The following is a 21,239-nucleotide window of genomic DNA, read 5'->3' as shown; positions in this document are numbered from 1 at the left end:
AAAAACACTATTTACTTTTTTTGAACATTTGAGGTAAAAATTCTCACTCACTTGATCTAATGGCATCTTCGTCATTGTCAATCACCTTATTTGTCTCTCTTAGAAAATAATTGATGTGAACTGAATTTAGATTTCATTCGTTTTGATATCATATTGTCACAATATTATTATTTTTTTTAAAAAAAATTAATTTATAAATTATGTAATACTTATGTTTATAAATTTTTTTCAGAATCTCTTATTTAATCAATACGAGATTAAACATTCTATCTACTTCTTCTAAAATTAATATATTTATGAGTCGTATAAGTCAAACTTATCATTTGTACTGTTTTGAACAACTATACTACCGAATGAAATGTTTCTTACCCATTTTAACTTATGATTAAGAAATTATCCTTTATAAACTAACTTGGAGTTAATTACAAGGATTCTACTTGATTTATTACTAAGTCTTCACCATGTAGCAATGATCAACGCATTAAAGTCAAAGACACTGACAGAAACTAGAAAAACCAAGCAGGCTGAAAAATACTGATAAAATACTTTATATAAGTATATATATGTAAGAGAGTAAAACAAACCCAAACCATTACACCCCAGGGCCAACAAAATATAGACCCATTTGGGCAATTTCTACTAGTACATCTCATCACACAGTAAGGGAAAAATAACCCTAACAGGGATGAAGCCTAAGGTAAAAAGGACAAACCCATTAACAGATATTTCAGATCATGTCCCCTCTACCCTTGGACTGGGCTCTATACAGTATTCCACATATATATTAATAAAAGAAAAACTAAAATCTACCCTTCTCAGCAACCATACTGAGAGGTCTCTGCGATGGTCTGGGGCATCCCTTCCTGTAAGCAGCCAATGGGAGGTATAGTTAAGGTCTCTTCAACTCCATAAGCATTCCAACAAAATGGATCGTCCAACAACTCTCCTTCTTGCGGCAGAAGCTCAACTTCTGACATCGTTATGTTTGTGCAGGGCACCGTGTCGCTGCATGCGAAGTGGATTGGAGGGTTTCTTACATCGTAGGTGCCTTTGATGTTCCTGTATTGCACATCTGTGACAAAAACAGCTGAGGTTTGGTTCAGACAAGCCTTTGTCAAGCAGTAGTATTGGTCTACGATTATGCAGTTCCTAACATTCTCCATCTGTATGTTCTCAAACGATATGCCTGATACAGAACCCGTGCCCCCTTGCCAAGTCTTGATCCTCACTCCATTGTCTGATTCCCTTATGATGGCGTTGCGGACGGTTACGTTGGAAACACAGGCCTGGGAATTATGCACCCCAAGGCTCCCAATGCTGCAGAAATGAACTAGATTCAGTTAGTCACTCTAAAATGTCAAAAAAAAAAAAAAAACAGAACCAATTGATGAGGGCCGCGAGTTTTGTGCTGATAGTGGTCCAGTCTAGAACTTTATGACGCCACCTCATTCCTTCCCTTCATGTTTAATTTCTTCCTTTTTTTTTCTTTATTTATGGTCAAGCCGTTCAAGACGTGACAACTAGTAATAGCACAAAAGCTAACAGTTGATGCATTCATTTACTTTCGAACATGACAGATGAGACCGACCTTAACCATTTGCACATGAGTTTGTTCCTATGATAAGTAGTGATTAACCTTTTCATCAAACGAAAGTGAATGAGGCAGGAAAAACCTGACTATAAACATACTTTCAAAGGCTTATTCCTAGTAGGGTTAGAAGTCATTTATTGTTTCCATCTCCTTACAATTGCAGGCATCATCAGATTCGACTGCATTTTGAGCAATCTTTACAGGTGAAATTAAAAAGGATGGCTGAGGATAGCATGCCAGCATTAGTTCGAATTCCATCTATTGACAAAATGGAGTACGTACCTGATCCCGTGACTAGGCCCGCAGGTGACTCCTTCAATGTCCACATTTGAGCACCCAGGACCAATCGAAATGCAATCATCCCCTGTTTAAAATCATGAGTCTTGATCATTATTACATATGAATACTACATGAACACGGCGGATGAATGACTGTCCAATTGAGTACAAAAGACAAGTTCCTTTTTCCCCTACCATTGCTTATCATTGAGTTGTATATTCCAACAGATTTTGTGTTCTCAATGTGGATCCCATCAGTGTTGGGGCTAAGTTTGGGGGTAGATATGGACAGCTTTTCTATCAAAACCCCTTCACACCCATCGAATTTCATGTGAAACTGAGGACTGTTTTGGATCCTTATGCCACTGACTACTAAGTTGGAACTCATGAAGAACCGGATCATCTGAACAAAGAGCATAAGTAGTTAAAAAATGAGCTTTGTTTGCATATCATGAGCCACTGAATTATTTTTCTGGTAAATTATACTTACAGCAGGGCTGTCACATGGTCCTGATAGAGTTGAACCATTTGGACCCTACATAGTCTCATCGAAAAGAATTTAGCAGCATATATATGATTTTAACTTAAATAGAATGTTAATTATGAAACAAACAATTAAATGAAGAATTGATTAGAAGATGATTACCCTGTGAGGTTTGCAAGGGAGTTCCCACCACTTCTGTCCATTTCCTTCAATGATTCCATTCCCCGTGAGTTTCATGTCATCAAGTCGATAAAACACAAGCCATTGCTTGCGGCTATCTGCTTTTGGCCAGCAATCAGGGCCATCCGGTGGCATCAGGACTCCATCAATCTTTCACAATCAATGACACAAACCTCTATCATTAGCGAGCTACACAAACTAAATGTTACTAATATGTACTGAAAGTTAAGACAAGCAAAAATGGAAGCCGAACTTGAATAATAATGGTTCAAATTCTTACTTGGAGTACAAGTCCGGGTTTGCATGGCCCTGAGAAAATAGTCGAAGTGATAATGAACACTTTATCTGAGGGAGCCAGAATAGTGGCTGACTCTACCGCACAGGCAGCTTTCCATGCTTCCCTGAATGCTGCGGTGTCATCTGAAGAACCATCGCCAACTGCACCAAAGGAAGTCACGTCGAAAATGCAGTCTGAACTTGTACTCCCAGGATCATTTGGATAGGGGTCTGAAGGAATAGATGGAGTGTTAGAAGGAGTTTCAGCAGGAGTTGAAGGGACAGGGTCTTGAGGAGCAGGAACATCAACCGGGGAAGAAGGAACAGGCCCCTGGGGATCAGGAGCATAAACAGGGGATGGAGAAACAGGAGACCCTTTATTGGAGCCTTTCTCTTTCTGCTTCTTGTGGTAATGGTATCTTGCGTCCACATTGCTTGAATCATGATGAAGGCAGAGAATTGCCAAAACCCAAATGAATAAAAATCCACGAGCAAGGTCCATTAGCGGGAGACAATATGCTGAAGGCAAACCAAATGTTCCGAGAATGAAGAATGTATCAATATTAAGCAGGAAGAACAAAATGCTCTCAAATGCAGAAGTTTAAAAATGGAAGTAAAATATAATTCTAACTCCAAAGATGTAAATGAGAGGAGACAGAAGAAAGAATGAGATATGTATCGGATCTTTGAAGTAAGCTAATTTAGCCAAAGAGTTAAGGACCAGTTGAAGGCTTTGAAGCCTAGAGGCTCTAATTTATACTCAAACAGCATCTCCACCAAAAAACTGATGTTTTCTAACACTTCAACACGTGTCAAGTTCTGGTTGATTTAACATCATCAATTCTAGGAATGTAGTCTTTGAAGGGCATTTTTGGAGGTTGGCTTTCTCTGTGGCAAATTTGGCAGAAGGTGCCTGGCTTGGTGCTTCAGTAGATTTCTTTCTGTTCATCTCACCCGTTTTTTTAAATAATACATTATTTCCCTGCTTTTATGCCATGTGGTGTGTGGTCCAGAGAGCTCATGTTTCCTCACTTTTCAATCTTCCCTATTATTTTTATTCCCTACTTCTGTTGATTTTAGCGAGGTGATGCGGGAAGGAATTGCATAACTCAACAGTGAAAGCTTGTGATCTGCCTTGCGGCCTATGTTTTCTAGAATGAAGTGCCAAAACTATAGCATGACTCTTTTTAAGGTATTTTAAGTGTCCAGCTTCTCTAAGCAGGGGGGCAAAAGGATTTCCATCCATCGCGCCCCATCCCCATGCTGAAGTAGTACATAGCAATATTACTCCAAATTACTTGCCACTGGGGCAGGAGGAAATTTCAGTAGTACTCATTTCTAATCTGCATTTCCAAAGAAATGTCTGAAACTTTCTCCTTAACACAAACCAGAAGTGATTAATACGTTGAAAAGAGAAGAAAATAATGGAACTAAATTAATGCTTTTGATTACCCTTTGCACCATTCACTGAGAATATAAACTTCACATCAACAGTAATTCAGAAGTTAGCAATGATGAGGGTCCAATTGCATTCTTCATGTGAAACCATTAATGACCTGACTGCTCGTTCATGAAGTCTCTCTCTAAATAATCTAGCTGGTTTGGCCAATGTGGGGATGAAAAGAAAAATAAGGATAAACAAACAGCAGCTGCAATCTGTAGATGAATGTGGGTTTTTTGATGTAAAAGCAACAAGTCTCGTGACACTCTGTTGTTGTTTAGCTCTTGTGGTGATAGAGAAGTCGGAAGCATGTAGCAGGTGGACGACAACAGAATTAAACCATTCACGGGTGGATCCAAATTCTATGGTCCATAAGGCTAAAAAACTCCCCCCATAAGAAAAGAACTCTCAAAAACAACTTTCATACCTCATGTGACAACATCGAAACTAACATAAACAAAGGAAATTTATATATCCCAATGCCTTAAATCAAGAGCCAAAAAAAAATTTACCTGACACAAAGTTAGGAAACGAGTCCACGTGTCGTCGTCGTACCTGTTTAGAGCAACAACATGCAAAGCCAATGAAAGTGGTATATGGAGGTGTTTTAAGATACAGAAATGTTGCATCAATGTGGCTTGGTGTAGCCAAAGAGTGAGCTTAAAGAGGCTTTTATAGAGGTTAGTATGTGTCTGAAGGAAATGAAATTATGCATGCATGGGTTCACGGGTGGGTTTAAAGGCTCAAAAAAAGTCAGGGCTTAGTGATACAGAGAGAGAGTGTTTGGAGCAACAAATCTCTTTTTCCTTTTATTCCTGCCTGACACAAGCATTGATGCTGAGTTTGTGGCTGAGAGCTATGACACGTGGGATTCCCTTGGATGCACGCGCTTGAGCCATTGGTTCGTTTGGTTGGTGCATTGGGTGCTTTTCTCACATTGATTGGCTAAGAGCCAGTGGGGCCTTCCGAACCAGGATGGGCGCAAAAGAGTCCGAAAGGTAGTTCTAGCTGCTGCTGCTCTCTATCTCAGAGTTCCAACACAAGCAATTCACATGCAGCAATCTGGTCCTGATGGTAAATTGAATGTGGTGAGACGTTTCAAGATGGATCTTTTCTCTGTCAAATGGCGAGATGAAGAAGCGGCACGTGTCGCTTGGGAATTCACGGGTTGTAGTTTCTGCGTGTCACGGGTGGGGAGATTAAAAGTGGGAGCGGGATTAGATTCTTAAACACAAGGGCTTGGACCCCTGAGATCTCATTGCTTTGGACGACAACAGAGCAGACACTGTATGAACAGACAAAGCAGGAGACAGGTGTTGAGCAGCTTAATTAATTAGTTAACCTCTCATTGTTTTAAGACTAACCGTTCTGTCTAAACCCCTTCTGCCGGTTGTGGCTGGTAGAAACAATAAAGCAAATGCCCAATTGCTTAATTATTGAAGAACATAATTGCAGGAGGTTTCCAGCTCAACATTTAACAGGAAAAAAAATAACAATGTGCTTTTATAAGTTTACAAGGACGAAACAGCTTTTGTTTTCATTCAAGAAATCAAGTCAGCCACCATGGAAACCTACATATATATATATATATATATATTCTTCTCTTTCAAGGGGAACAAAAAACCCTGAAATAAAAATTGTGAACTGCTGAGTATTTGACCTTTGCCTTGTCTGGTTTGACATGGCAGAGGTGATTTAGAAAATAATATAATATGCTTGGCAGCTTGTCCGATTTCCTTCTTTCACATGAAAATTTTGCAGAGGCTTGGCTGCTAAAGTTGTATATGAACTTTGTTTGTTCATCGGTGGGTAAAGTATTCAAGAATTGATACACTGAGGAATGGTGACAATCTGGACCAGAACAGTCGGTGAATATCAACAGATTCAGCAAACGGTCTGATCTAGTCCCCCCACACCCCACTGACACGTCTCATTTAAGAACTAATAAAAACGATGCTTCGCTTTCCTGACAAACCCAAAAAGAAACATATATATTTCCATCTGTGAATCTTTTTCTGTGCAGGGAGAATGGGAATAGGGAGATATTGCACCACGTGGACCGCTTGAAAACCAGTTGTTTTTTTTGCCAACTTCTTGTGATGATTCCATGAATGGAAACTCATGGCATGGGGGGCTTGGATCAGAGTAACGGGTGGACAAATATGAGATTTTCTTTGTTTTCAGTTTATTGTGCGTGGATGCAAGTGGGAGACTAGTGTCGATGCTCTTGTTGTAGGATGGAAATCCTCTGCCGCTATATTGTGCCCCTTTCCTTGCTCCGTTCATACGAGTTTGTCATGTGTCTCTTAGATTAGGATTTTTTTTAACTTTGTTTAATCATATAAAAAACGTTAGTTAACGGCAACATTATTTTTAAGGTCTCTACAGTTGAATCTTCGAAGAAAAGAGCCTCGAAGAAGCTCGAGAGCTTCAGGAAGTCAGTGACTGCTGCTTATTCCGTGGAGAGGAACAAGACTCAGACTCTTAAGTACCTGCTTAGAAGTATGAGCAAAGAGAATAAGAAACCTCCTGTTGCTGTCAACAACCAATCATTTGTGATTAGCACTGAAAGGAAACCTGGGGCTAATAGAGTTAAGAGGGTTTGAAAATTGGAAATTAGATTTTCTATGAAGGTTTTATTTCTTGGCTTTTTCTTTTTAATTCAAGAAATTTGGAATTTTATTTTATTTTTAAAAAAATATGTAAAAAAAGTCGAGTGTTTTGTCGAGTTTTATGTTGTTTTGTAGATTTTGATTTTTAGAATTGCTGAATTGTATTTTAAGTTTTTTTTACTATCTTATAATTTTAATTTTTTTGAGTTTACAATATGTAAACTCTACAATTTTCTAATTTGCAATTTTGTTCCTTTCTCTCTCTCCCCAACTAATCTAATACAAGTTATACAATTTTTACAACCCAAAAATTATTCTATAACAATTGAATTTATAAATTTCAAAAAACCAATCAACAATGAAGTTGTCGATAACTAACTTTTTTATAGGGTTAAATAAAGTTAAAAAAAGACTTAATGTAAGAGACACGTGGCAAACAAATATGAACAGGACAAAAAAAGGGGCACAATATAGGGGTAGAGGATTTCCATCCTCTTGTTGTATTGTATATAATAGAGAAAAAAAGTTAGACAATTTTAGGTTTTGATCACAAATAAAATGAAGTCCATTAGTTTGAAAAACGTGCATTTCGTTTTAAAAAAATATATAAATTCAACTATTAATCAAATATTAAGATTTTTGTTAATTTATTGATATAATAAAATTTTTTTAAATAATTTTACTCTCTAATATATCAAAAATTACAATACTATATAAATATTTATTTTTTTATTTTTTTTCTTTCTTAAAAAAAAAAAAAACTACCTGGCCAGATCTAGTCGGAGAATCACACTCCTTCATGAGAGCGTGGCCAAACCTGCACTCCCTTAGAGAAAGGGAGCCATCGACTCCCTTAGGGGAGCATCGAAACTCACCTCTGAGGGAGCTATCTAGGTGTGATATGGAGCTTCAGAGCTGGCGCTCTTTAGTGTCGAGGAATACTAAATCTAGTTACGAAGTGGCTGATTGAGCGTCGTCGGTCGGTTAAATTATTTGAAAAAAAAATTAAGAGAAAGAGAAAAAAGATATTTAATTTTTTTATTAATAATGTTAAGAGTTTTGAGTCTAAATATCTATTTTTTAAATTAATAAACTTCAGTGTAATATCGATAAAAAATATATAAATATTTTACCTTGTGTAATAACAGTGGGAATCACGTAGAGAATAAAAATGTCGATAGTCCTCCTGTAATATCATGGAAGGAGGAAGACATCTGGATATTTGTGGTGGATCTGGCCCAAGCACCTTTGAACTAGGCGATTACAATTCTAATACACAAAGAGCAGCCCATGCCCATTCCATTGCCCCTCGATGCCCTACTACCATTAGTACTTAATTTCTACAAAACATTAACCCTTTTTTATTTTTTTATCTATTTTTTTAATATCTCAAAATAAAATTTTTTTCCTTTTTAAAAATGAATATTTTTACTCTTTATATTATAAATTTATTTTTCATGATTTTTCTGAAGAAATATATATACATCGTACATTGAAAGATCATATCAAATCATTAATGCAATAAACTACTTATGAAGAAAATGTGAGTATATAACATCTTTCAAGTGTTAATCCTTCTCCACAAACCTAAAATTATATGGATACGAAAGGGAAAGAACTTTATGGTAGGGAATACTTGTACATTTATCAAATAAAGTAAATATCCATTGGTTCCAAAGCAAAATGGTTCGCTCATATCAAAACTATGCAGTGAATGACTAAGGCAAAAGAAACTCATAGGAATTATGATAATATGAGTTTTACTCGTGTATATATATATATATGTTTAGTTGGACACATGTGACTTTTGAACATTTTATCACTCGTGATCAAAGCCCAAAGGGTCCCCTTCTTTATCATGCCATATTAAATATCAAACAATTATTATATATGTTTTATCATTGAATTTCATAATTTCTCAATATTTAATTTAATTAAAAAAAAAGAAAATTACGAGTTTGCTTCAACAACTCGAATTAATTGAAAACAAAGATATTGCTAGCTTTGATAACCAATGAATATATGTAGAAGTTTGATTAATTGATGCAATGCGTACAAAATTTATTGTTGTTATTATTATTTAGTACAATGGGTTATTATTCCTCTCCAAATGTCAACAACAGAAATTATTATTTAGTACAATGGGATATTATTCCTATTCAAACGTCAACAATAGAAATTGAACTTGATTTTTACCAACACCTTTTTTTTTGTTTTTTTGTCAAAATTTTTAATTAATATCGATGAACTCGAAATTAAGATGATCCAGATTTAATATTTTTTAATAAAAAACCCAAAACTAAATGCCAAAAGGTTCACACAATTTAGTTTGGTCCGACTTGGTGCCGTCCTTCAAGGTTAAGACAAAAGTACGAAGTCGGCACATTAAACAACAACATATAGTACAAAATATGATGCTATTTATTATTATAAATGATAATGGGTAAAATATTCATTAATTTGAGTTAATTGAGTTTTAATTCAAATAAAATTAAATATTTAATATCTGAATTCGATCACTGATATTTTTAAAGGATTTGAATTTAAACTCAAATTTGAAATAAAAAAATAAATTCTTATGTATATTGTTAATGAAGATTTTTTTTTGAAAAGTCATTTTAAATGAAGATTAAAATAAATTAAAATTTAAAATTATATTTAAAATAATTAACAAATTTAGTAAATATTACATTAATTATAAATAATTTATAAATAAAAATATTTAAGATTAAATTTAATATTAAAATTTATAATTTATAATCAATTTTGAATAATCAATATATTATGATAATTATCCAAATTCGTGATGTAAAGTAATTACTTTTAATATTCAAATTTTGTCCAAATTTTATTATAAAATATCTTAATCTTATTTAATTGAGTTAAATAAGGTAAGATATGTGAATGTGAAGTATCTATTCTCATTCCTACCTTATAAATAATACCAAAATAAAAAAGGAAAAACATTTTGAATTATATAAAATGTTTGAAAAATTTTGATAACAGAAAACAAGTTTGAAAAATGGAGCAACTTGAAGGTCATTTATGTAACTTTGATTGATTCGCCAGCATTTGCAAATTGCAGAAGACCTGGACGTGTATTGGTGACAGAACAGTTTTATTTTACACTTCAAAAATTTCTTCTCATTTCTTGCATTTCCCCGTTTTCTTCCTTGGAAAAAAACAAACCGTCCGCTTCTCTTGGTGTATGGTGCACTGGATCAAATATTTCGCCTCTCGAGGAAACCCTAGTTCGATCCCGCACTCCCAGAATCAATCCTCCGAAATGGCTTTCGTTGGACCTCGATCACCCTCAATTTGCACAACTTAATTAGGCTCGGTTCCTATTTTTAGCTGGGGAGGAACCGTTTCGATCATCGCCATGTTTGAAGCTCACGTAAGCTTCTTCTCTTTCTCCTTTTACATCACCTTTTTAAGTGAGAGCAGTAGTGTTTGAGAATATAATTGAAAGGCTATGAATTTCGGTTTTATTTAATTTGTTAATTATATTGTTGTAGTTTGATGAGTATAAGTTAACAATTTAGATCGGAGGAACCGAATTTATGAATCTTTTATAATTAAGTTTGTAACGGAACGGTTCTAAACTAGAATGCAAAATGAGTTGCGAGCTGATCATCACATAGGGCATAATATCAGTTCAGTGTAGACGATGAGAGAAGAGTGAGGAAACGATACGTAAAGTACGCTTAATTTTTACAAGTTTTGTCCGTAGGGATATATATTGCGAAATGATACCAAGGTATGTAAGCTAATAACAACATGGTCGCTGATGTGTTTGGCGGTTTCTTTTTATTTATTTTTCCCTATATTCATTCGTTCAATCATCATATGTGCCTGTGATTTTTAGGTCTTTTTTTTTTTTGTAATCCGTGCACCTTTGAGGTTTTATTTTTATTTTCTCATGTTATTACTTATAATTGTACTTGAAGATAATTAATTTGTGGAAATATCCTTGTGTTCACATTTCTTTCAGGCTTCTGAATTTGTGCATATTGTTCTTTGTTTGTAGGTTCTGCATTTGCTTCGAAGATACTTGGGGGAATATGTTCATGGTCTCTCATTAGAGACTTTAAGAATCAGTGTTTGGAAAGGTTTCTTCAGAAATACTCTTTGTTCTTGCATTTTTTGCTGATCCTTTTTACCCATCTGTTTGAACTACAATTTTTAAATGATGGTTACTTATGGAAGCATTTTGGGAAGTGAAACATGATGGCATCTCTTTACAAATTTTCCTTCTTCCTACAGGTGATGTTGTCCTCAAAGATTTAAAACTCAAGGCAGAGGCACTGAACGCTTTAAATCTTCCAGTTACTGTCAAAGCTGGTTTTGTGGGCACCATAACTTTGAAGGTAGCTATTTTCATCAGTAGTTTTTGTTTCATTTTCTGTTAGGTTTATCTTCTGGCACTTTGGCCACTGGAAGGTCTTAGAAAAGTAAATCCTTCCTTTTTTTTGATAGTAGTTTCTTAAATATGCTTTGACATGTATATGTTTTCTAATTATTTGTGTTGTTATTCATATTTGAAATTTTATATTGTAGGTTCCTTGGAAAAGTTTAGGTAAAGAACCTGTAATTGTTCTCATTGATCGTGTATTTGTTCTTGCTCACCCAGCTCCTGATGGCCGGACTCTCAAGGTAGGTTGATATTTTATTTGATAGAGGGAATTTCATTTTATATTTTGTCTTATCAAGTAATACTTTTTTCTATTTTGATTTGAAATTTTATTTCAATATTTTACAGGAGGAGGATCGGGAAAAACTTTTTCAAGCTAAAATTCAACAAATTGAGGTAAATATTTTGTGTTCATATATAAATAAAATACATTATTGTAGCTTATAGCATTTGTACATATTTCATTGCCCCTTCTCCAAGTATAATCTTGTTGGAGTAAACTTTTACCAATCGCATTTTTTCTCATGTCAAGTTCGTGATTCTATACATTTTTCATTGACTGGAATCCTTAATGTACTGATGTTTTGCATATCTAATGCCTAAATCATTCAAGATTTCATTGAGACTGGAATATCAGAGGCTTCTTCTTCTTCTCCTCTGGCTCTTACCCTCTCCACATCTATTCTGGATTTTATTGTAGTCATTTCATTTATGGTAATACATTGCTGGATAGAGATATGTTACAGGAGCTTTGATTGTAGTGAATTAGATATTTCTTAGCATCAAATTTACAGAAAACGGTTTTGAGAATATTGTACTTTTTATTATGAACTTTTTCTGTTTTGTTGAGTTGAACATTTGTTATTCCTTTTGTTTTAAAGATAAATGATAATATTGGTAGATTGTTCACAACACAACATTTTCATAAACTGAAGGGAACCTGAAATAATCACCCTAAACCTGCATGTTGTGCACATACCTTGAATTGTCCACTCAAAATGTTTTATCGTAAACGCATTTTCATAATTTGTTGGCATGCGACTGTATGAGAATTTTGGAATTTTGCATTATTCATCTCCAATCATGCATGCATGCATGTACACATAATTGTTTTAAATTTATGTTATCACCTGCAGGAAGCAGAATCAGCAACTCTTGAGGCAATGTCGGGGTCAAATCTGGTAAGTGTATGTCTTTGGATGCTAAACACAATTTATTTGCTCTGAGTACTGTTTTGTTTTTTTATTTTTGTTAAATAAGGTCTGGAATTCAATTTGTTTTATCAGGCTAGTACTTATTTCACTTCTCGCTAATATACTTTTGTACTCTTGTTGGTAAAATGTAGATGGATGACTCTTCATATGTTAATTGTTTTACACGTATCTTGGGGAAAATGTGCTGCTTTTTGCAAGTAATAGTGACCCACTGCTAACTCTTTTCTTTCCCTCTGTTGTTTGAGTTGTGTCTGCAGCCTCCTCCTGGAAATTCGTGGCTTGGTTCTTTGATTTCTACAATAATTGGAAATCTGAAGATATCTATCAGCAATGTACATATCAGATATGAGGATTGTGTCAGGTGATGGTCATGTGCCTTTTTTGGTGTTTTCACTTCTCTGTCCATTTTTGGTTTTGTAGTTTTCTTAAGCTGTTTAACCTTGTCCTCCTTTCCTGACATGTTTGCTTTGCTATTTAATGAACTGTAATCTTGTAGTAATCCAGGCCATCCGTTTGCTTCTGGTGTTACCCTTGCTAAGCTTGCCGCTGTTACTATGGATGAGCAGGGAAATGAGACCTTTGATACTAGTGGTGCTCTGGATAAGTTGCGTAAGGTCAGCTCTATCTTTTTCCTGCCATATAACTTATGCTGCTGTCCTTTAGAAATAGTTGAGAAGGGTATTAGTTGTTTCATAAAACAAGTTAATTGTTAAACAGTATGGTTATTTCTTGAAATAGAGGGTATTGCATCCAAATAGAGTGTGGGATCAGGATGCATCTTGATCTTGTGGAATGGTGATTTGAGATAACTCTGTTCGGTGGCATTGTTTCTCCTTGTTTCAGACCTAATAAAGTTTTTCTGGAAATTTCTCAAGAAAAGATGATGTTTGTCTTTGAATAATAAAATTTCCAGTTTGATAAATGGGAATCTGCTTTTCAAATTATGGTGGTAAAAAATGCCCTTTCTGATGTTTCAACTTTTGTGTTGTATATTTGCTAAGAACTTTACCTTGAATTCTGAGGGGTTGGAATCAAATATATGAATCAATTAATCCATCATCTGGGCTCCCTGAAGTTGTGAGCTTAAGTGCTTTTTATGATTATTCAATATCAGAGAATATAGTTTCCATCGAGGATGGTACAAGGCTTCTAGAATTGAAAACTTTATAGCCATCATTGCAACTGAATTTCATCAGTTGATTATGGGGTTAGACGAACATGCAAACTTATTTACCTTTCTTTTCGTTTCTTTTCATTGAATTTTTAAACTCAATTGAAAACATGATCTGCCATTTGGATATCATACCATATTTGGAGATGATGAATTGTGAAACTAGGAGGTGAAAATGGCTGGTATAGTTTAAACAATTCTGCATGCATGCGAAAACTGAAGAATGACTTTAACAAATGTCTGTCACATTTTTATATATGAGAGAAGATGGCGGGTTCATTCTCCTTTCCAACTTTTAAGTTTTTGCTGCTTTCCCTTTTAGGTTTCGTCTTTGTGAATGGTTTGTTATAATGACTACTGCTGCTTCTTCTATTTGAATGACAAACAAAATTATTGTGCTAATGCTTTTGAAGTTTATGTTCAGTCTTTGCAACTGGAGAGGCTTGCTATGTATCATGATTCGGATAGCCTGCCTTGGAATATGGATAAGAAATGGGAAGATCTTAGTCCTAAAGAATGGATTGAGGTTTGGCTTATAATGGAATTGTAATCTCATTTACTTCAGTAGTTCCATAACTTAATCATGGTAGTATGATGAAGGTTAACTGAAATATTACACTAGATTTTAAATCTCCCTTCTTTTTTCTGAATTGTTGTTTGTCCAGGTGTTTGAAGATGGTATAAATGAACCTGCTGCTGATTGTAAAGTGGTTTCTAAGTGGGCTATGAATCGCAGTTACCTGGTGTCACCAATCAATGGAGTACTTCAGTATCATCGACTTGGAAATCAAGAAAGAAATAATCCAGATATTCCTTTTGAGAAGGCTTCTCTTGTCTTAAGTGATGTCTCCTTAACTATTACAGAGGTTCCTATACTTTTTTTTATATATATATATATATATATATATTTCTCCATTTTCTTTGTTTTCTAGAGAATAAAATAGATTTAAAAGTTCACGTTTGCATTGCCAACCAAGAAACAATGAGAAAGAGAAAGGCTATTCTGTTCGAGTGTTGAAATTTACCTGTTTCCCCCCTTTTACAGGCACAATATCATGATTCGATAAAATTTTTAGAAGTTATTTCAAGATATAGGACATATGTTGAAATTTCTCATTTAAGACCTGTGGTGCCAGTTTCGAAGGAGTCTTGTATTTTGTGGTGGCGTTATTTCGCTCAGGCTGCACTGCAACAGAGAAAAATGTGGTATAGGCAGTACTCTTTTTGTAAAATTTTTTTAATTTGACAATTATCAACAAGAGTACCTCTTGTTTGTTAATCTGAAGAAATACATTTGAATTCAACATTTTTTTGAGATCAGTTGTGTCTCTTCACGATTTGCTAAAATGCATTGTTACTTCAGCTACCGATTCTCATGGGATCAAATTTGGCACATGTGCCAGCTCCGTCGACGTTACATTCACTTGTATGCCAGTTTGCTACAACAGTTATCAAATGTTGACAACTCAGAAATTAGAGACATTGAGAAAGATCTTGACTCGAAAGTTATTCTTCTATGGAGGTAAGAAGATTTAGCTTTGCCTTACTCTTCCCCTCCCTCTCTTTCAAATGAAGTAAAACTTGATCATTGATGGGATAAAGATATGCATGCTGGGATCACATCGCAATCTTTTAACTAATTCTGAAAAAAATGGATTAGTAGATGGGATAAAGATATTGTTTAAGAAATTATTGCACAAATTCATTTATGCTCATGCAGCAATCTGATGGTGTAGCTTATTGTGAGCAAATAGTGATCATGCATTGCTTAAGTAATTATTGCACAAAATTATCAACCTGCAAGGCTGATAACTTTTATGTTTGTTTTAGCTAAGTTAGTTTTTAAAGTCCTGTATCAACCTGAACTTGCTATTTGGTGTCTGATGTATCCTTAGGTAGTAACCACCACTACCAATGAGACAGCATCATTAAGTTTGACAGCTATTGTGTTTGCTACATGAACTTTCTTGCCATTTAGGGGTATTTATGCAGCAATATCTTGTTGAAAGTGGAGAGATTTTTTCTAAATAATTTTAAGAAATTAGATGACAGTGAAACCAGCAGTCATGCGTGCATCATGGTTGCAGCTTTACCCATTATGTACCAGTATAGTGACCTTGTATGCTATGGATATGCATTTGACATGGGTGGACCTGTGTTAGATGCCTCCAGATACACCAGGAAAATTTTTAAAAAATGATTTCAGACAAGGGACAGATATGGCCAGTCAAGCAATAGAAACTGTGGCATAGTTTACCAAACAGAGAGAGAGATACACTGTCATGAATGTTTTCTCTAGGTCTGGTCCTTGGTCAGGATTTTTCTTTATGTCCCAATACTCACCAGGATTTGATGTTGTTGGATTACTATGTTTTATTCCATTTATGTGATGAGGTTTTATTCAATTATTGAAGAGTTTGCTCCAGGTTGTATATGCAAATCTGTTATTAGAAGTAATCAAGGGTATGAACATAGAGTTCATATTTTTAACAATTTTATATCTTCACTCCCATCTAATGTTCGGCATTTTCCATTTCCACTTGGATCAATTAGGTTACTTGCACATGCCAAGGTTAAATCTGTAAAGTCAAAGCAAGCAGCTGAACGAAGGAGGCTTCAGAAGAAAAGTTGGTTTTCATTGGGATGGTAGGTGAAATGTAAAAACAATACCTCGTCTTTGTTATTGAGTTCTGTGATTATGTTGTATTTAACTTTTTTCCTCAAACACTAATTTTTAAGCAAATTCTATTCACTTTTAACCTCAGGCGTACACAATCTGAAGATGCATCTGATGGGGAAGCTTTGGATGGATCACAGTTAAATGAGGAAAGGCTGAGTAAAGAAGAATGGCAGGCAATCAATAAGTTACTTAGTTACCAGCCCGATGAGGAATTAATGTCACATTCAGCGAAAGACATGCAGAACATGATCCGACTTTTGGTAACTGTATCCATTAGTCAAGCTGCTGCGAGGATCATCAATATAAACCGGACGGAGATTGTTTGTGGTAGATTTGAAGAACTTCATGTTTCAGCAAAGTTTAAACATCGCAGTACCCATTGTGATGTAAGGTTAAGATTCTATGGTCTGTCAGCCCCTGAAGGTTCACTTGCTCAGGTTTGTTGAATACCACGTTTTGAACTGTTTTTTTCTGACAGGTCCTAAGTGATAATAACAAAATCCCAATTAAGATGAAACCAGAAAGGATGTTATGAGCATATCAACCAGCTTATTTTAATTTTAGATAGCAAGCATGTTTTTAAATTATTTATTGTCTGATTGATATTGTAATATACTTCTTTGTGTCCTTTTTCTTTCCTTCAGAAGGTTAACTCATTCTTATTTAATAGATTCAAAACCTATGCTGTTGCCAGATTGATCCATGTTTTGCAATATGTATATATGTTCTTGCTGATGTTGGGTCTTTTTCTGCAGAGTGTCTGCAGTGAGAAAAAGGTGAATGCATTAACTGCTAGTTTTGTACACTCACCAGTAGGAGAGAATGTTGATTGGAGATTGTCGGCTATAATATCCCCCTGCCATGTTACGGTAATTTCTTTGATCCTAGAAGGAAAAGGGGATGGCTGGGTGTGCATCAACTTACAGATGGATCTATTTACTTGCATCACTTATCCTGACTTGTACTTCATGGCTTGTGAAATAGATTGTGTCTTGTCGATCATTTAACTGTTATAATACTATGCTAATGATCTCCAAAATTGTCACCGAGCCTTTCCAGTTAGGAGGGCAACAATTAATACGAGGTAGTAATAGTCCTTTATAGATTCATAAAATTTTTTAGGTAGTAAGTATCCCCGACTGACTTATGAAACGTCTAGCTGACTGCTGTCTGAGGAGCAATATCACTTGTATTCAAATCCCAGATGGAAGCAATAGAGCAAAATTGGTACCTCCACTAGATCTTGTGAGGCCTTCTCTGGAGCCCTTAACACTTAAGGCATAATGGTATTATTATTCATGATGAAACTATCAAGTACACATTGTAAATTCCCTGGTCTAATTTGGTCTGAGCATCTGGACTAGAGTGATTGTTTATCTGGATAATGTTGATTGGCTAACTTATTCATATATGAAAATCTTTATGGAGAGACCTTGTTTCTAGCTTTAAAGTTGACATTGTTGCCCTTTAGTTTAAGATATGAGCTTGGGAATGGTTAAATTTGTTGTAATTTTTTTTTTGCTCCCTCTGATGTTTATATTGTGGTATTTTGCCTCTTCCTGGTGATTAGACCATTTGTTGTCTTTTGAGATAATCCATTTTGTGCATTATAATTGTAAATGCATTTGGCAAGACCACATATATTTTGGGGGTCTTTTACATTTACTTTTCATATCCTCTTTTACATCTCCTAGCAGATGAGGCTTGATAACTTCTTATGACTTTGCAGGTTTTCAAGGAAAGTTGTGATCGCTTTTTTGATTTTGTGAAGAGGAGTAATGCTGTTAGTCCAACTGTTGCACTGGAAACTGCTACTGCATTGCAGGTAATGACATTAATAAAACGAGCATAGCAACATTCTCTATTATCTTTTATGCTGATCATTATTTGAAACCAATGGTAGACAAAGATCGAAAAAGTGACTCGTAGAGCACAGGAGCAGTTTCAGACAGTGTTAGAGGAACAAAGCAGGTTAAATGCTTGTTTCTAATTTCAATTGTGTTCTTCATTTCTCATTGGTTTGAGCATTTTAATTTGAGTGCATTTGGTCACTTAATATTATGTTTTCTGCTTTGTATTCGTTTTGATCTGCTAATCGGAAGATGTAAAGTGGCTTCAGACAAGTATTGCATTCCAGTGCAAAGTTAGAAATGTTTCTAAAATGACTGTTCGTTAAGGATGCATTGCAGTGGATGAGTAATAGATGAGAGACATTATAAATGTCAACATCACTCAGTTGTTTGGTGGCACTAATTGAGACAGAATGAGATGAATTTAGCTAAGTTATATCTGGCACATGGACAGGGTTGGCCTTTTCACTTTATATAAATCATCTTTGTATAGGTCATGTTCTTCGGAGCTTGCTCTGCCTTGTTATGCTAAATTTCATTTGATTGAAGTGAAGACCAACATTGATGCATGGTTTGGTATTGTTGCATGGACATGGTATCTATTGAAAATCTTGGCTTTTAAAGTGGCAAAGAAGTCCAAGTCAGTGCAGAGCATGACAAAAAAAGAAATGTAACTTCAGGTTCAAAAGAGGAAACGATTCTAAATTAGGATTACAATGAAAAGGAAGCTAGCTGGATTTTGCTTAGTTATGATTATTATTCAAACAAGTTGATGTTTTAATATTCACAGTAGTTGAAAATTGAAAAAGAATAGAATAAGAAGTTTCTCCACATTGTCCTTTTTTATGCCTTCTTCATGGTTCCTCCTTGATGAGCCTAGATAAATATTTGGGACAATTCTTTCTTAATTTTTTTTTATTATTTATTTTCATAAAGGGTAAGTTACCGAGCTTATGTTTTGGATCAGTGCGTGCTTTATTAGTTTGTTAAGTTGGGTTTTCTTGATTTTTGTAAAGAGAGAAGCATGATATTTTACCTAGGATTATTCATTTTCTGCTTGGTTTCTCAGATTTGCTCTGGACATTGACCTTGATGCTCCAAAAGTCACCATTCCTCTAAGGACACGTGGTTCTTCCAAGTGTGATAGCCATTTTCTTTTGGATTTCGGTCATTTTACGTTGCATACCATGGTATGTGTATTAACCTTTCAAAGTACCATTCATTACATTTCTTTGCTTAAAAAGTTAATTATCATGGCAGGAGAAGCAGTCTGATGTACAGAGGCAGAATCTCTATTCTCGTTTCTACATATCTGGAAGGGATATTGCTGCTTTTTTTACAGATTGTGGTTCTGATTGTCAGAACTGCACCTTGGTCCAACCAAATTCTAATAAACAATCAGTAATGATGTCTCCTGGGTTGGAGAAGGTTGACCATTTCTATTCTCTTATTGATAGGTGTAGAATGGCAGTAGTTGTTGATCAGGTATGATTTAAATTTTCTTTTTAAGTTTTTGTGCGTTGAGTACTACTGGTCACTATAAGAGCTTCATATTGAAATTTTATAATGTGAACTTACAGCAATCATACTTGTGTATTGGCAATGCAGATTAAAGTTCCTCACCCAAGTTACCCATCAACACGTGTTTCTGTTCAAGTGCCAAATCTTGGCATTCACTTTTCACCAGCAAGATACTGCAGACTTATGGAACTCATGGATGTATTATATGTTGCTATGGATCCCAGTGTTCAGCCTGGTGTAGTTGATTTGCAAGCTGGAGCCGCTCCTTGGAGTGCTGCAGATCTTGCTACTGATGCTAAAATCCTAGTTTGGCGGGTTGGTTATTAACTCCAATATAAAAGTTAGTTCTATAGTGGCCTCCCATATGCTTCTGATTTCAACCATTATTGACTTTATTGGTTCAGGGTATTGGAAACTCTGTTGCTTCATGGCAGCCCTGTTTTGTTGTATTATCTGGATTCTATCTTTATGTCTTGGAATCTGAAAAATCTCAGAACCACCAGCGGTACTTGAGGTTTGGGGCTTTCCTTGTCTCTCTGCCTTTGTTCCTTGGCTAGTTGGCTGTTAATCTGCTGGGTAGTTGGTAGTTTTGCAGCATTAATCTTTTTGAATTTTCACTGGTTTTCCCTTTTTATTTGTTAGTCCCTATGTCATTTTTAGGGACTCTTAACTTAATTTTGGATTGCTGCAGCATGTCTGGAAGACAGGTGCATGAGGTCCCATCAACAAATATTGGAGGGTCTCCATTTTGTATTGCTGTGAGTTCAAGAGGCATGGACACTCAAAAGGTGAGTCATTTGGTTTTGCAAGTAAAGTAATGTTTTGTTGCTAGATCTTCAGTAAACTCTAGAATAATTCTCACCTCTCATTTATAGCTGGTTGTCTGAAAGTATTCTGTTTTATTATATAAGGTAAAATTATTTTATTCATTATTTAATATAAGCTTAATAGTTATGATATAATTAGTGTGCTTTTGCAAACTGCATATCATGGGTATTTAGGTAGGTATATGGAAAAGTTAAACTTGAATTTTTTTGTGTTGATAGGTAAAACAAAACCACTAAGAGGCACCACACTTGGGTTATGTCAAGCATCCTATTATACCTATGCTTTATGTTCTTGTGTTTTTTATACAGAGTTGAGTACTTGTTTTCTGTCATCACTGTAAACATGACTATTTTTTCCAGGCTTTGGAGTCTTCAAGTACCTGGGTTATCGAATTCCGAGGGGAGGAAGAGAAGGTTACTTGGTTGAGAGGACTTATACAAGCCACATATCAAGCCTCTGTATGACGATGACATTGGATTTCCTTTTCATTCTTTGTGTTTATTTCTTATAGGTGCTTATTACTTGGACGTCCTATTCATGTAGGCTCCTCCATCTGTTGATGTACTTGGAGAAACAAGTGATGGTATAAGTGAATCTGATGATCCTCAAACGAGAAATTCAAAAGCTGCTGACCTTGTTATTAATGGGGCAGTTGTGGAGACAAAGTTATGCATATATGGAAAGGTTAGCTGTCGTATA

At 35.2% G+C, this 21,239-nt stretch overlaps 2 protein-coding genes across 2 annotated transcripts in view; one reads left to right on the top strand and one right to left on the bottom strand.

The window, feature by feature from the left end:
* Positions 523 to 3,756, bottom strand: LOC18603730 (polygalacturonase At1g48100). Its single transcript, XM_018120323.1, has 6 exons — positions 2,814 to 3,756; positions 2,516 to 2,683; positions 2,360 to 2,404; positions 2,065 to 2,272; positions 1,874 to 1,955; positions 523 to 1,317 (listed from the first exon to the last, which is right to left on the bottom strand). Exons 1-6 carry the CDS (start codon positions 3,309 to 3,311, stop codon positions 816 to 818), a joined length of 1,503 nt encoding a protein of 500 aa, XP_017975812.1. The 5' UTR covers positions 3,312 to 3,756; the 3' UTR covers positions 523 to 815.
* LOC18603726 overlaps positions 9,994 to 21,239 on the top strand; it is a 39,759-nt gene continuing 28,513 nt past the window's right edge. Inside the window, exons 1-24 of the mRNA XM_018119482.1 lie at positions 9,994 to 10,259; positions 10,893 to 10,974; positions 11,129 to 11,232; positions 11,423 to 11,518; positions 11,625 to 11,672; positions 12,413 to 12,463; positions 12,748 to 12,851; positions 12,987 to 13,104; positions 14,086 to 14,187; positions 14,327 to 14,527; positions 14,707 to 14,867; positions 15,025 to 15,183; positions 16,215 to 16,307; positions 16,427 to 16,778; positions 17,097 to 17,210; positions 18,071 to 18,166; positions 18,245 to 18,312; positions 19,261 to 19,381; positions 19,452 to 19,676; positions 19,800 to 20,027; positions 20,117 to 20,226; positions 20,404 to 20,500; positions 20,900 to 20,998; positions 21,084 to 21,224. Coding sequence (XP_017974971.1) covers positions 10,245 to 10,259; positions 10,893 to 10,974; positions 11,129 to 11,232; positions 11,423 to 11,518; positions 11,625 to 11,672; positions 12,413 to 12,463; positions 12,748 to 12,851; positions 12,987 to 13,104; positions 14,086 to 14,187; positions 14,327 to 14,527; positions 14,707 to 14,867; positions 15,025 to 15,183; positions 16,215 to 16,307; positions 16,427 to 16,778; positions 17,097 to 17,210; positions 18,071 to 18,166; positions 18,245 to 18,312; positions 19,261 to 19,381; positions 19,452 to 19,676; positions 19,800 to 20,027; positions 20,117 to 20,226; positions 20,404 to 20,500; positions 20,900 to 20,998; positions 21,084 to 21,224 — 2,985 coding nt within the window. The 5' untranslated portion in view covers positions 9,994 to 10,244. The remainder of the gene's footprint in view (positions 10,260 to 10,892; positions 10,975 to 11,128; positions 11,233 to 11,422; positions 11,519 to 11,624; positions 11,673 to 12,412; positions 12,464 to 12,747; positions 12,852 to 12,986; positions 13,105 to 14,085; positions 14,188 to 14,326; positions 14,528 to 14,706; positions 14,868 to 15,024; positions 15,184 to 16,214; positions 16,308 to 16,426; positions 16,779 to 17,096; positions 17,211 to 18,070; positions 18,167 to 18,244; positions 18,313 to 19,260; positions 19,382 to 19,451; positions 19,677 to 19,799; positions 20,028 to 20,116; positions 20,227 to 20,403; positions 20,501 to 20,899; positions 20,999 to 21,083; positions 21,225 to 21,239) is intronic.

This window comes from Theobroma cacao, chromosome 4, assembly GCF_000208745.1.
Source record: "Theobroma cacao cultivar B97-61/B2 chromosome 4, Criollo_cocoa_genome_V2, whole genome shotgun sequence".
Lineage (NCBI taxonomy): Eukaryota > Viridiplantae > Streptophyta > Magnoliopsida > Malvales > Malvaceae > Theobroma > Theobroma cacao.
Note: the sequence above shows the minus strand (reverse complement) of the source record. Positions and strands in the feature narration are given on the sequence as shown.